General features: G+C 44.1%; 1 protein-coding gene across 3 annotated transcripts in view; it reads left to right on the top strand.

Moving 5' to 3' along the window:
- Positions 1-13,600, top strand: part of EFTUD2 (elongation factor Tu GTP binding domain containing 2) — a 93,753-nt gene that overhangs the window by 52,565 nt on the left and 27,588 nt on the right. For all 3 annotated transcript variants that reach the window (XM_029572912.1, XM_029572913.1, XM_029572914.1), the window contains exons 14-22: positions 3,662-3,797; positions 4,140-4,267; positions 4,760-4,953; positions 5,611-5,722; positions 6,261-6,401; positions 7,307-7,408; positions 7,675-7,757; positions 7,914-8,000; positions 8,343-8,469. In XM_029572912.1, the coding sequence (XP_029428772.1) occupies positions 3,662-3,797; positions 4,140-4,267; positions 4,760-4,953; positions 5,611-5,722; positions 6,261-6,401; positions 7,307-7,408; positions 7,675-7,757; positions 7,914-8,000; positions 8,343-8,469 (1,110 nt within the window). The remainder of the gene's footprint in view (positions 1-3,661; positions 3,798-4,139; positions 4,268-4,759; positions 4,954-5,610; positions 5,723-6,260; positions 6,402-7,306; positions 7,409-7,674; positions 7,758-7,913; positions 8,001-8,342; positions 8,470-13,600) is intronic.

Genomic DNA, 13,600 nt, shown 5'->3' with positions numbered 1-13,600 from the left:
AAACTTTTTATTTCTTTTGATAGGAATAGGTTGGGCGAGCTCTTTGCCAAACAGAAACTGCACAGTTAGCTAGCAGATTGCATCTCCTCCTGTTATGCCTAGGCGAGACTGCATCTTGGGGCTCATTCTGTCAGAGCCATGGCAGCTTCGGTGGCCCACTTGGGAGCAGTTCCTGTGGAGGAGATCTGCAAGGCTGTGACATGGAGTTCTCTCCACACATTCACATTGCACTGTTTGATAGCTGATGCGACAGTAGGTTCAGCCAGTCTGTCCTTCGGAACCTGTTTGAGGTGAAGAACTCAACTCTCCCTGCCTAAGGCCTGTTGTTTGGGTTCAGGCTGTCTCCCTCTCTGTTACCAACAGCACTGTTGTGCCCCATTGGCGCACCTGGTTGGGTGTCTGTTGGTCCCCTTCTTATGTTGGGGAGCAGCCTGTAGCTAGGGATTTACCCATATGTGAGGACTACCATCCTGCTTGTCCTCTGAGAAAGCAGATTTGCTTACCTGTAACAGGTGTTCTACGAGGACAGCAGGATGTTAGTCCTCAAGAAACCCATTTAATTTTATGTTTATAAGACTGGAGAGGAACCCCACGTGGACATGTGGTTTAGGGCATTCTGGGCATGCTCAGTGAGCCAAGTCAACATTCTAAAAACTTTGACATACATTTTCTATGTTGGGGCTCCATCTGATTTCACCTTGATGTTAGTGGTCCTCAGAGAACACCTGTTACAGGTAAGCAACTCTGCTGTACACCTCCGAGAGTGGACAACTAGTAGTGCTAGTTCCCTTCCCCCAGAAGAACTCTTGGCAGCAGTTGCCTCAGCGACACAGGGAAGTAGCCTTTTGTTCAGCTCCTTTTTGTTTGTTATTCTGTTAAGTTTTGAAAAATAAAAAAAAGTTCAATTTTGTGTGGTGTTGGCAAGGCAGAGCAGCATTGTCGAAGCAGCCAGCAATGCTGTGGGAAGCATCCCAGGCGGATGAAGAGGGAAACTTCCTGTGGAAGGATTCTGGTGATTCCTCTGTGTTTTCTTCTGAGTTTGTGCTGCTCTTGCACAAAGCTTATTTGGCCAGGAAAGTTGCAGTGCAGTAGGCAGCTCGGCCTGAGGGGGCCCCTTGGACCGCAGCCTGGGAAAAGGCCCAGGGTTTTGAGGGAGAAGGCTTTTAGGTGGACTCAGACAGTCCTAGGCATGGCGGTGTGTCCGATTAGTCTGGAGGTGGACTCTGAGAAAGTAGTTCCACTGGTAGCTGACTCTCACGAGGCGACTGCTGCAGATACTAGTCTGGATGTTGTGGAGCCAGATGAAGGGCTACACCAAGTCCCTGTCACAAAAGGGGACAATCCTAAAGTGGTGCATCTCTTCCACAAAGAAGAGCTGTGGCCCCTGATTCCCCACGTTCTAGAGGAGTTGGGAATCAAGGTTCCGCAAGAGAAATCTGATCAAGAAGGGATAGACCTAGTCATGCATGGCTTAAGGGGTCCAGCGAAAGCCTTTCCCTTTCACAAAACAGTGAAAACGTTAGTGGTCAAGAAGTGGGCACTCCAGAGACTGGCCTGTAGGTTGGAAAGATGATGGCTAATATACTTGTTGCCAGAGGACATGCTTGAACTTTTGACGATTCCAAAGGTGGATGCATCAGTGTCGGCGATCAGTAAGAAGACCACCATTCCAGTGGCCAGTTCAGCTGTGCTGAAGGATATGTAGGACAGAAAATTGGAAGTTCATCTGAAAACGATTTGAATTGTCTGCATTAGGCATATGGGCTGCAGTTTTAAGCATTTTTATGCAGAGGGCTAGCTTGCGTTGTATGCAGCAATTGCAGGCTATGAGGCCGCTGTCTGCATCTGAGGCTAAACAGGCAGAGTGTCTGGAGGCAGCAGTGGCTTTTGTGGCTGATGCCTTGTATGACCTCATCAGAACTTCTTCAAGAATTATGTCGTAGTGATCTTGGCCAGGCGTCTCCTTTGGTCTGCGGATATCTGGTCCAAGCCATGTTTGGGAACCTTTTAAGGGAAAGCTCCTATTTGGAGAGGACTTGGAAGAGCTAATAAAGCGTCTTGGAGAGACCAAGGGGCATAGATTGCCAGAGGATAAGCCGAAAGGAGGAAAGGGATCCTCTATGTGTTCTGGCCTAATAGGTTTCGACAAAATAGGCCTCTGGCAGGGTCCCAGAGATAAGGGGCCAGAAAATAACAGTCTTGGACCCAGTCCTTTCAAGAGGAAGGAAACCAAACCAGGATGGCCTTAGCCAAGGCTTTGGTGGAGTTAAGTCCTTGCAACGAAGGAAGGCCATTCCACTCTTCTATTCATCCTGTCAGAGGATGTCTGACTCGGTTTTACGAATAATGGGCCAAAATCACGATGGACCAGTGGGTTCCCAGTGTGATAAGAGATGGTTACGCTTTAGAATTTTCTCAACTGCTAAGAGACTTGTTCATGGTCACCCCGTTCGCCAAGAGGAGAGTGGTCCAAGAGACAGTAAATCATTTGCAGAGACTGGGAGCCATCATTTCCATGCCTACGAGGGAGCAGAGAACAGGAAGGTATTTCATATATTTTGTGGTACCCAAAAAGGAAGGGTCCTTTCATCTGATATTTGGATTTTAAAAAGGTAAACATGGCTCTCCAGGTCCCTCATTTTAGAAAGGAGATTCTGCACCCAGTCATTGCAGCAGTGCACAAAGGAGAGTTTCTGGTTTCACTCCATTTGACTGAGGCATACCTGCACATAGCGATCCGCCCAGACCACCGATTCCTGAGGTTCATGATCCTCGGAAGGCATTTTCAGTTTTGTGCCTTCCTTTCAGATTACGACAGCTCTGTGTATCTTCACCAAGGTGATGGTAATAGTGGCGATGGCACTCAGAAAGGAAGGCATACTAGTTCACCCGTATCTGGACGACTGGCTCATTTGGGCAAAGTCTGAAGTCCTCTGCAAACAGGCAGTGTCTCAGATGCTACAGCAAGTTGAGGTCCCTAGGCTGGGTGGTGAATCTGGCAAAGTCATCTCCTCAGGTTTTGGATTTCTTGGAAGCACATTTCGATATCAAGATAGGGGAGGGTTTTTCTCACCAGGGATTGCATGCTCAAACTATAGAAGTAGGTTCGCTGTCTATTAGATGCTATGGTGCCTAGGTTCTGGGACTACCTTCAGATTCTAGGCTCTATGACATCGACTTTTGGAGTTGGTTCCTTGGGCTTTTGCACACATGCAGCCTCTGGAGAGGTCTCTTCTTTCCCAGTGGGATCCATTGTTGGAGCAGTTTCACCTTTTGCTTCCTCTCAAGGGGGCCGCCAGGTCCACTCTTTTGTGGGGACTTGGTTGGGCCCATGTGAGTCGTGGGGTAAACTAGGTGGTAGTTACCACTGATGCCAGTCTCACCGGATGGAGTGTGGTGTGGTAGGATCAGTCTGCCCTGGGGCAATGGTCCAAGGATGCCATCCAAAGTAACACAAAATTCCGGACTTGCTGAGCAATTGGAAACTTGTTGCCATCGAGCATTAGAGATGTGGAAAATCCACATCTGGACTTGATAACACAGCTTAATTTAGGATATACTCTTTCACCCTGCAGTTATGAATCCATTTTCCATTCTCTGGACTCGTACAGTAGCATTCCTTTGGGCGCCACTGACAATGCCCTTTTCTGTCTCCCCTCAGGTGGTCGGCGATGTGGACACCACTCTTCCTCAGACCCTGGATGAGCTGGGAATCCACCTGACCAAAGAGGAGTTGAAGCTGAATATCCGGCCCCTCCTGCGCCTTGTCTGCAATAAATTCTTTGGGGACTTCACAGGTGAAATGGACATTCCTTCTCCTCATTATTGCTCCCACACACATACAGAGCACTTTATATGGGACCTGAAATGCTTTACAATGTCATGAATATACATGAAATACATAGATTAGTTTTATTAACAGTTTCCTTGCTCTTGGACTTCTACAACAACACTTCCTGAAATGTAGGCCACACAAAATGTGTCCTGCCTTTTTTGTTTGTGCTCATTGGCTAATGGAGGAGAAGAACGTTTTGCTCAGGATTTTAATTGGGGGAAGGAGGGAAGTGTCAGAATAGTGGTGGTAACTTTTCAGTAGAATTATTTGCTTTTACTGTAATCTTCTCCCTTCCTCACTCTAGGCTTTGTGGACATGTGTGTACAGCACATCTCCTCTCCGAAGACAGGAGCCAAGGCAAAAATCGAGCACAACTATGTTGGTGGCATTGATTCCGACCTGGGAGAGATTATGAGTGAATGTGACCCTGACGTAAGAAATCCTAACATTTTTTCTGCCTGTCCTTTCATGTTCTGTCCTCACCATCCTTGGTTATTTGTACCATCAAGCTCCATTATAGCTTACTGTGTTTATTCCCAAATTGTATGCATTTAAAAATAATACTATTTGGGGTTTGTCTTGGAAAACTAGTTGGGGGCAAGACATTAGATCAGGACTTCCCAAATCTGCCCTGGAGACCCCATAAGCAGTTGAGTTTTTCGGGATATCTACAAGCTGCATAAACTGGAGACCCCTAGTCATTATGCATATCATGAAAATTCAGCTAATAGTGGGATTTCCAGGACAGGTTTGGAAAGTCCTACGTTATATCCACTCTTCAGGGTTTATCACCAGACTTCACCAGCATAAGCACTGCTAGAAGGAGAAAGGAAGCACCGGAAACTCATTTGTCCTCTTTCTTTGAGATTCTGGCATTCTGAGCCTGGAACAGAGTGTACAATTTTTGTTTTGTGTTTCGAGCAGGGGCCACTGATGTGCCACACCACAAAGATGTACAGCACAGATGACGGTGTTCAGTTTCACGCCTTTGGCAGGGTGCTGAGTGGGACAATCCACGCTGGGCAGCCTGTGAAGGTGCTCGGGGAGAACTACACGTTGGAAGACGAGGAGGACTCCCAGATCTGCACACTCGGGCGACTTTGGATCTCTGTAGCAAGGTACCGCCCAGCAGGAATGGTAAATCAGCCTGAATGCGCTTAATGAGAGAAGACAGGGAAGTAGGGAGTTCTAGTCAAGCTTTTAATAAAATCAAAAGAGCCACCACAAACAAAATCACTCAGTCATAGTTGTGTTGTGTTTTTATTGTGTCTTACAAACACAGCACAACAGTCTGACTTCAGACAGCACCCTGGCTCCTTTGTGTCTAAAACTCTTGCTAAAGATTGGGTATTCTGCCTCTTCCTAGTGATCTTTTTATCCTGATTGAGCTTTCCAGATGATCCTTCCTCTCTCATTTCTCCTATCAAAGGTTCCGTTCACATTTAGAATTTGTGGAAATCAAAAATTTCCACCTAATTTTGGAGACATTCTGTGTTTTGAAGTCAACAATATTTACAGTATTTAAAGATAAAAATCAGTTTTTAGAAGGAATTACTTCCATCATGTAGGTGGATGGACTTCAATCCCCCAGTCCTTTTTTGAGTTTTAGATGTTTGACAATTTAAAAAGTGAGAGAAAAGTGTGTTTGAGGTTATCCCTGGGAGGTATGTGTTCCACTGGTGACTCTAGAACCACGTGCTCATCAGAAGGAAAACAAATGGGGTTCGGAGACCCCTCTCTTAAGTTTTCAGGTGATTGATTTCTCTCGCTTCCAGGTATCACATTGAAGTCAATCGGGTGCCAGCTGGAAACTGGGTTCTGATTGAAGGAATCGACCAGCCCATCGTGAAGACTGCAACCATCACTGAACCCAGAGGCAACGAAGAGGTGTAGTATCCCCGTAGTGTAATTACTCGAGCATAGACGAGGGACTGACGTTGATGCCATTTCCCTTTTGTGTTGTACCTCTTCACTGTGTCTGTACAATGGAAACCCTTTTACAGTCCATTGGCTCATGGTGAAGCCTTTCTGATGGGCCGTTTCCTGCTAGAACACTTCAGTGGGTTAGAACTTCCTGTTCTAGTGGAAAATCACAGGTTCTTTTAATGGGTACACTTAATCAAGTACTTTTGTCTCTCTAGCTTAATTATAAATGCAAAAAGAGAATCAAATTTAAAGTTGCATCTAAACAAGATAATGATTGCTATTTTATGCTATTTTATCTTGTGTTCTTGACAGAGTAGAGGGAAAACTGCCTACTCCTGGGATATTGATTTCTGCTTAAGTGAAAAATGTGTTTCAGTGGTACTTTCCTTACTTGAGTGATTATTCCCAGGCTTAGCCCTCCTGGCCTTAGGAGGTGGTACTGCCAGCAGCTACCCAAAACTTAGATTTAGTTGGCGTTTGTGTTTTGTGCTGGTTTTAGGCTCAGATCTTCCGGCCGCTAAAGTTCAACACCACATCAGTCATCAAAATCGCCGTGGAGCCCGTCAATCCATCTGAGCTACCAAAAATGCTGGATGGACTGAGAAAAGTGAATAAGAGCTATCCCTCCCTCACTACCAAGGTGCGGTATCCATCAAGAGTGGCAACCCCACGTCCTTCCAGTTCTAAAACACAGTATTCTGCTCAGAACTTTTCAGATAACAGCCTTTGGCAAAAATATATTTAGGACAGAGTAAATTGTCTTTATGCTGTTTCTTGAGTGCCTTTTTTGTAGGAGAGACTTTTATTGGTGAAGCTTTGCTGCCTTTCCTCTATTACTAAATGATTCTTTAATATGAAAGCCAATTTTAAAAGTGTTGCTCATGTGAAAGTGCCCTCGTGCAAATGGATTTTAAAAAGCCGTGAATTACGTGCCCATATACCTGTGCGCATGTCAAAAAAATAAGGGGGCAGATAAAGGGTGGGGCCTGGGCAATTCCCGTGCGGGGCCAGCAGTTCGTGAGTAGCTCCGTATTTTAAAACCAGCGACCGCAGCGCGCAGCAGCTTGTTCTCCGAGTAACTTCACTGCTGCTCCCGATGAGGAGCAAATCTGCAAATCACGCGTTTTTGGGCTCACACGACAGGGTGAGGGGTCCGGGTCATGTAGGATAAAAGAACCAGAGGGATCTGGATGACCTTGAGATTGACTGACTGGGCAAACTGGGAATTTCCCTTGCTCGAGCAATGTTTAAAATCCCCTTGACCTACGCGCGTGAACGCTGTCAATTTCTTAAGGAAGATATGCAAAGTAGGTTTGCTCGCATAACCTCTTAAAATTAGGAACATACTTGCACGTGCTAGGCCTATTTTAATCTTAAGGGTGTAAATGCACGCACGATTTGAAATTCCTGCGTATGTTCGCTTGCGTGCTTGTATGACTAGACTGGGACGGAGTCAGCAGGATATGTAGGAGTGCACCGTGGGCTGATAAAACTACAGAGCAATGCCAAAGTGCACCCAAACTATCGGGATCTTCTGGGTTTCAGGTGGAAGAATCTGGAGAGCATGTTATCCTGGGCACAGGTGAGCTGTACCTGGACTGTGTGATGCACGACCTGCGGAAGATGTACTCTGAGATCGACATCAAGGTGAGGGCCTAAGACCTTGCAACCTTCTTGTGCCCCCCATTGCTGTTCTACTTTCGGCGGTTGACAGCAGCAGAGTGTAAAAAGTACCCTGCAGCCTATCTGCCACAGACATTTGGAACTTGGTCATGTCTAGTCCATGTTTTTGGCCAGATTTTTTCTTTCTTAGAGGAGGGTCATAACTATTAGACACACAGTCTTGCTGTAGGATGGGGCTGGAGGAACCAAGATAGGAACTCTTAGCTATTCTCTCTTTATTTTGCATATAGGTTGCTGATCCTGTTGTTACATTCTGCGAGACAGTTGTGGAAACATCATCCCTGAAGTGTTTTGCCGAGACTCCAAATAAGAAGTAAGATTATGCTTATAGCCAGGACATCTCTGGCCCTCTCTGCTGCCTAAACTTTCTCGCCAGGGTTCAGAGATCCTAGTGTGATCATGGCTGTGATTTCTCTCTCAGAAGACAATTGACTTTTCAGCCCTTAATTTGCGCTTCTTTGATGCTTAGGAATAAGATTACGATGATTGCTGAGCCGCTGGAGAAAGGCCTGGCAGAGGACATTGAGAATGAAGTGGTGCAGATCACCTGGAACAGGTATTTGCAAGCCAAGCAAACTCTGAGAAGCATCGACTGACAGTGGGCAAGGGGGACTATGTGTGATTTGCTGTAGAATGGAGTAAAAGTATATGCGTTTTTTGCCCATTGTTTGAAAGTAGAAATATCTTTACTATTTATATATTTAGGAATGTTGTGTAGGAAGGGGTAAGATAGTGGCGAGATGGCTTTAACCTAATGCACAGACACGTGCACTTTGGGATTTTTATTTGGAGCGGGGAAGGGAGAAAGAAGGTTGCATGGCTCTTGTATTCACATGTATAGGGGAATAACATGTGGTGAGGGGCAGTGACATCCCTCTGTTCATGTTCTTCCCGTCAGGAAGAAGTTAGGAGAGTTCTTCCAGACCAAGTACGACTGGGATTTACTGGCAGCTCGTTCCATCTGGGCCTTTGGACCAGACGCTACTGGCCCCAACATTCTGGTGGATGACACACTGCCATCAGAGGTAAGAAGCCACCTTCAAGAACAGGTCAAGTGGCTGGAAGCAGGATGCAGATCCTGTCAGAATTACTCCCAGTGCTCCTTTTGAACCATTAGTGAGAGCAGTGCCTGATTCAATCCACTTTGCTTGCTTTATCTTCCGCCAGGTTCTGATGCAGTTGATCTAATAGAATTATCTGAAATTCCGGTGAGGCTAAGTTTAGCGATTATGCCTTTAATGATTTTGGGAGATTTTAATTTTAATTTCAATGGACCATGAGTTGGATGAGTGGATGATTTTTTTTTATTTTTGTTTAACAGCAGTGTAAATGCTAGGTCTTCAACAATTGATTATGCCCCTGATGAATAAACAAGGCCACATTTTAGATATGATGTTTGTTCCAGAACGTTGGATAAAGAATGCACTGATTACTAATTTAGACTCTGAACAAGTCTTTTGGTCTGATCACAAATAATTAACTTTTACTGTTAAGCTGGGAGATCAAGGAAGGTTGATTTAAGGGAAGAAAGGAAGGTCAAGGGACCAATTAATCATATTCTTAAGCTTGGGATAGAGTTGCTGTTCTTAAAAAGGTAGCAACAGAAATCAAATCCAGTGTGAATATTACAACTTAAACCAACAGATTGCGAACATTATTGATGAGACCAGTACAAAAAGGGTGCTAAAACTTAAGCAAGAAGATATGTCATATGGTATACCAAGGAATATCTTAGATTAAACCAGGCTTTATGGTGTGCTGAACGCCTTTGGCGAAAGAATAGGTAGTGTTGGTTTATCCGACATATAGAATATGTTGTACACAAGCAAAGAAAGATTATGTGACTAGAACCTTAATTCATTGAATCGTCCATAAGAACATGCCATACTGGGTCAGACCAAGGGTCAATCAAGCCCAGCATCCTGTTTCCAACAGTGGCCAATCCAGGCCATAAGAACCTGGCAAGTACCCAAAAACTAAGTCTATTCCATGTTACCGTTGCTAGTAATAGCAGTGGCTATTTTCTAAGTCAACTTAATTAATAGCAGGTAATGGACTTCTCCTCCAAGAACTTATCCAATCCTTTTTTAAACACAGCTATACTAACTGAATTAACCACGTCCTCTGGCAACAAATTCCAGAGTTTAATTGTGCGTTGAGTGAAGAAGAACTTTCTCCGATTAGTTTTAAATGTGCCATATGCTAACTTCATGGAGTGCCCCCTAGTCTTTCTATTATCTGAAAGACTAAATAATCGATTCACATCTACCCGTTCTAGACCTCTCATGATTTTAAATACATAGAAATATAGAAGTGACGGCAGAAGAAGACCAAAACGGCCCATCCAGTCTGCTCAGCAAGCTTTCACACCTATTTGTTTTCATACTTATCTGTTACTCTTGGTCCATATAAGTAACTTTTTGGTTCCAATTCCCTTCCACCCCCACCATTGATACAGATAGCAGTGCTGGAGCTGCATCTAAGTGATGTATCTAGCTAATTGGTTTGGGGTAGTAACCGCCATAATAAGCAAGCTACTCCCATGCTTGTTTATCCTGCCTGTGCAATTCAGTCCTTGTTGGTTGTCTGAATATAAATCTTCTTTACTTCATTCCCCCCTGCTGTTGAAGCAGTGAGCTGCGCTGGGTATGTATTCAAAGTGAAGTATCAGGCTTAATTTATTCAGGGTAGTAACTGCCGTAACAAGCAAGCTACACCCATGCTTATTTGTTTACCCAGACTATGTAATTTATTCCTTGTTGGTTGTTGTCTGAATATAAATCATCTTTTCTTCATTTTCCCTGCCGTTGAAGCAGTGAGCTATGCTGGATTATGCATTGAAAATGAAGTATCATGCTTATTTGGTTTGGGGTAGTAACTGCCATAACAAGCAAGCTACTCCCCTGCTTTTTTGTGGATGCAAACCCTTTTTTCCACATTTCCTCTTACCGTTGAAGCATAGAGCAATGTTGGAGTCACATTAACAGTGTGTATGTTTATTGAATAAGGGTATTAATCACCAGGAAGTAGCCGTCATTCCCGCAAGCCACCCCCATACCTCTTCTCTTCATTCACATCCTCTAGACTTTATGGATCCACAGTATTTATCCCACGCCCCTTTGAAATCCTTCACAGTTTTGTTCTTCAGCACTTCCTCCGGAAGGGCGTTCCAGGCATCCACCACCCTCTCCGTGAAGAAATACTTCCTGACATTGGTTCTGAGTCTTCTCCCTGGAGTTTTAAATTGTGACCCCTGGCTCTGCTGATTTTTTTTTTTTTTGCAACGGAAAAGGTTTGTCATTGTCTTTGGATCATTAAAACCTTTCAAGTATCTGAAAGTTTGAATCATATCCCCCCTCAGCCGTCTCTTCTCCAAGCTGAACAGCCCTAACCTCTTCAGCCTTTCCTCATAGGGGAGCTGTTCCATCCCCTTTATCATTTTGGTTGCCCTTCTCTGTACCTTCTCCATCGCAATTATATCTTTTTTGAGATGCGGCGACCACTTGAACTTTTTTTCTATAGAAAAGACCATGATGGGTAATAAGAATGAAAGTGAGGTGTCGCCTGTCCTTGATGCTGAGGCCTTTGCACAGCATCTATATCAGACAGCAAATCTAAATGATATAAAGGGAATTGATCAGGGAAGTCTACAGTCAGAATCTGAACATCCATCAATATTGGTCTGTTTTTGAGCCATTCTCAGAAAAAGAATAGCTTCGGTGATTTCATGACTATGCTTTAGATCCCTGCCCATTTTGGTTGCTTCGTGAACTGAAAAATGTTTTTGGAAACGCTTTGGTAAATATTATTAATACGTCCATTGAGTAGTGGAGTTTTACCTGAAGAACCTAAGGTATCCAGAGTAAAACCAATTTTAAAGAAAGGCGATCTGTCTCCAGAAGATGTGCACAGTTAGAGGTCAATCTCCAATCTTCCGAGTCTTACAAAAATTATTGAAAAATGGGCATTGCATCAATTAACAACTTTTATGGACGACAATGTAATTTTAGACCTGGATCAATGTGGGTTTGGAGGCCCCTATGGCACAGAAACCTTACTAACCTCGGTAGTCGCTACCTTATTGTTGTGGTCCTCTTGGATCTGGCCTCAGCGTTTCACACAGTTGTACATGAAATAACTATTGTCAAGACTTTAAGGCGCCCCCCCCCCCCCCCCCCACTTTTTAACGTGTATCTAACCCCATTGGCAAAGCTTATTAGAATTATGGGGGTGAAATTTAAATTTTATGCTGATGACATTCAGTTTATATTCCCAGTAAATTCTTCAAAAAAAAGATCTTAATGAGGAGATAAACAGTTGTTTGAGGAAGACTCAGGATTGGATGGCTCCCAATAAGATGGTGTTGAATGTAGCAAAGACGGAAATGTTATGGGTGCGTCGTAATATTCCATTGGAAAGAGCACCTGTGATCCAGTTTGAAGGATCAGTTTTACCACTTCAGTCTGAGGTTAAAGATCTAGGAGCAGTGTTGGATTCAGAGTTTGGCCTTCAGACCTCAGTTAAAGAAGGCTCTAAAATCAGCCTGTTTTAAGAGTTGTACGAAGAATGTGCTATATACTGGACAAAATTGATTTTAGAGCAGTTCTCCAGAGCCTGGTGCTTACGACATTAGATTTTTGCAACATCTTGTAAACAAGATTACCTTTAAAGAAAACATTATATGTTACAACTCGTTCAAAACTCTGCGGCTAGACTACTGGAGAAAGTTTCTTGGAGAGTGCCTGTTACTCCTTTTTTGGAAAGCCTTCACTTATTTCTTTAAAAGACTTAATCTCTTGCTGCATTAGTCCCATAATCTTCGTTGTCTCATTCATTGTGACTTCCACAGTGGCAGAAAGATTTTTTTTTAAAGTACTTTCAAGTTCAAAAACTCCTAAACCAGGAAAAAAGGTTCTCAAAACACAGTGAAAGGGATCACTGTCCATCTGGAGATCAAATAGTGACCTGTGCCTTCTCTTAGGGGTAAACCAGTTCTGATGATGCTTGTTTAGGGAAAACAATGGTACAATGGTATCCACGGTGCAAAGAACCATAGTCCTGAGGTATTATAGACTGATAGCCTGCTGTCATTTACTCTTACCTCAGAGGTGGTGAAGTAGATTTTTGATATGTTCCCTCCCGTAACAACAGGAAGGCCCAACACAGAACAGCCTTGCGCTTCAGTATAAGCTTTGGCAAGCAGAAACATAGGTGAAGGGGTGTACTCATCATGTGTATAGTTCCCGGTACACCTGAGGTTGTGTCCATAACCAGTAGAGCAGGTCCCCTGGATCTTTTTCTCAGCCTCCATAGGGCCCAGCTGGCGAATGCATGGACTGACTGACTGGCTGCTTCTGCTGTAGTCACAACGAGGTAAAGTCCTGTTGAAGCATGGGGGATAGGTGGGACACTTATGTTTATAGTCTCCGGAGTATGAAGGATGTGCCCTGGGGAGAGCCACCACCTTGTTATTAACCTTGTATAGATAAACAGTCATGTTTAGTTCATGGTCAAAGCATTCATGCTCAAAGCTTCATTGTGCAGATAAACGATATTTCACCACACAGAAATAACCCTTCTTATAGGAGGCGGTCATAGTATCGGTACAGTTTGCCCAAGGTGTGACACACTCCAGCTGAAAATACCACCCTGCCTGTTTGGTGCACAGGGGTAGGGCATAAGGGTTAGCGTGGGTAGGAGAGACAGCAGTAGATGCAATATAAGTATCCCGATTGAGGATGGATGATTCATTAAAGGTACAGGAACAAACCCAGAGCCATTCGGCTTTAGATGATAGCATAGCCAGCAATCTGAAAGATTCAAAGATTTCTGCGGTGTTTTAGTATAGATCAGATAAGTCTGTACGTGGGGCCCCAGATAGGGCCATGCCTCTGCGGAGTGCACATGAATCAGAAGCAAAAGCAGGATCAAGTTAGCAGCCTCGTGAGAGAGACTTCTATGTTCAGGAGGTCTTTTTACAGTGGGAAAGGTGTACTCAGGTAGGGTGTCCTGTTCATGTTCATGCTGTATTGTGTTAAGTGTATATATGTTTTTATTTGTTTTATACTTTGATATTCTACAACATACAGCATTGCTGAGAGATTGCGGAATAAACATTTTATAAACAAAAGGGCTGCTTCTGCAGCATTTCCAGCC

Source organism: Rhinatrema bivittatum, chromosome 12 (assembly GCF_901001135.1).
Source record: "Rhinatrema bivittatum chromosome 12, aRhiBiv1.1, whole genome shotgun sequence".
NCBI classification, from domain to species: Eukaryota; Metazoa; Chordata; class Amphibia; order Gymnophiona; family Rhinatrematidae; genus Rhinatrema; species Rhinatrema bivittatum.
This window is presented reverse-complemented; position numbering and strand designations above follow the sequence as displayed.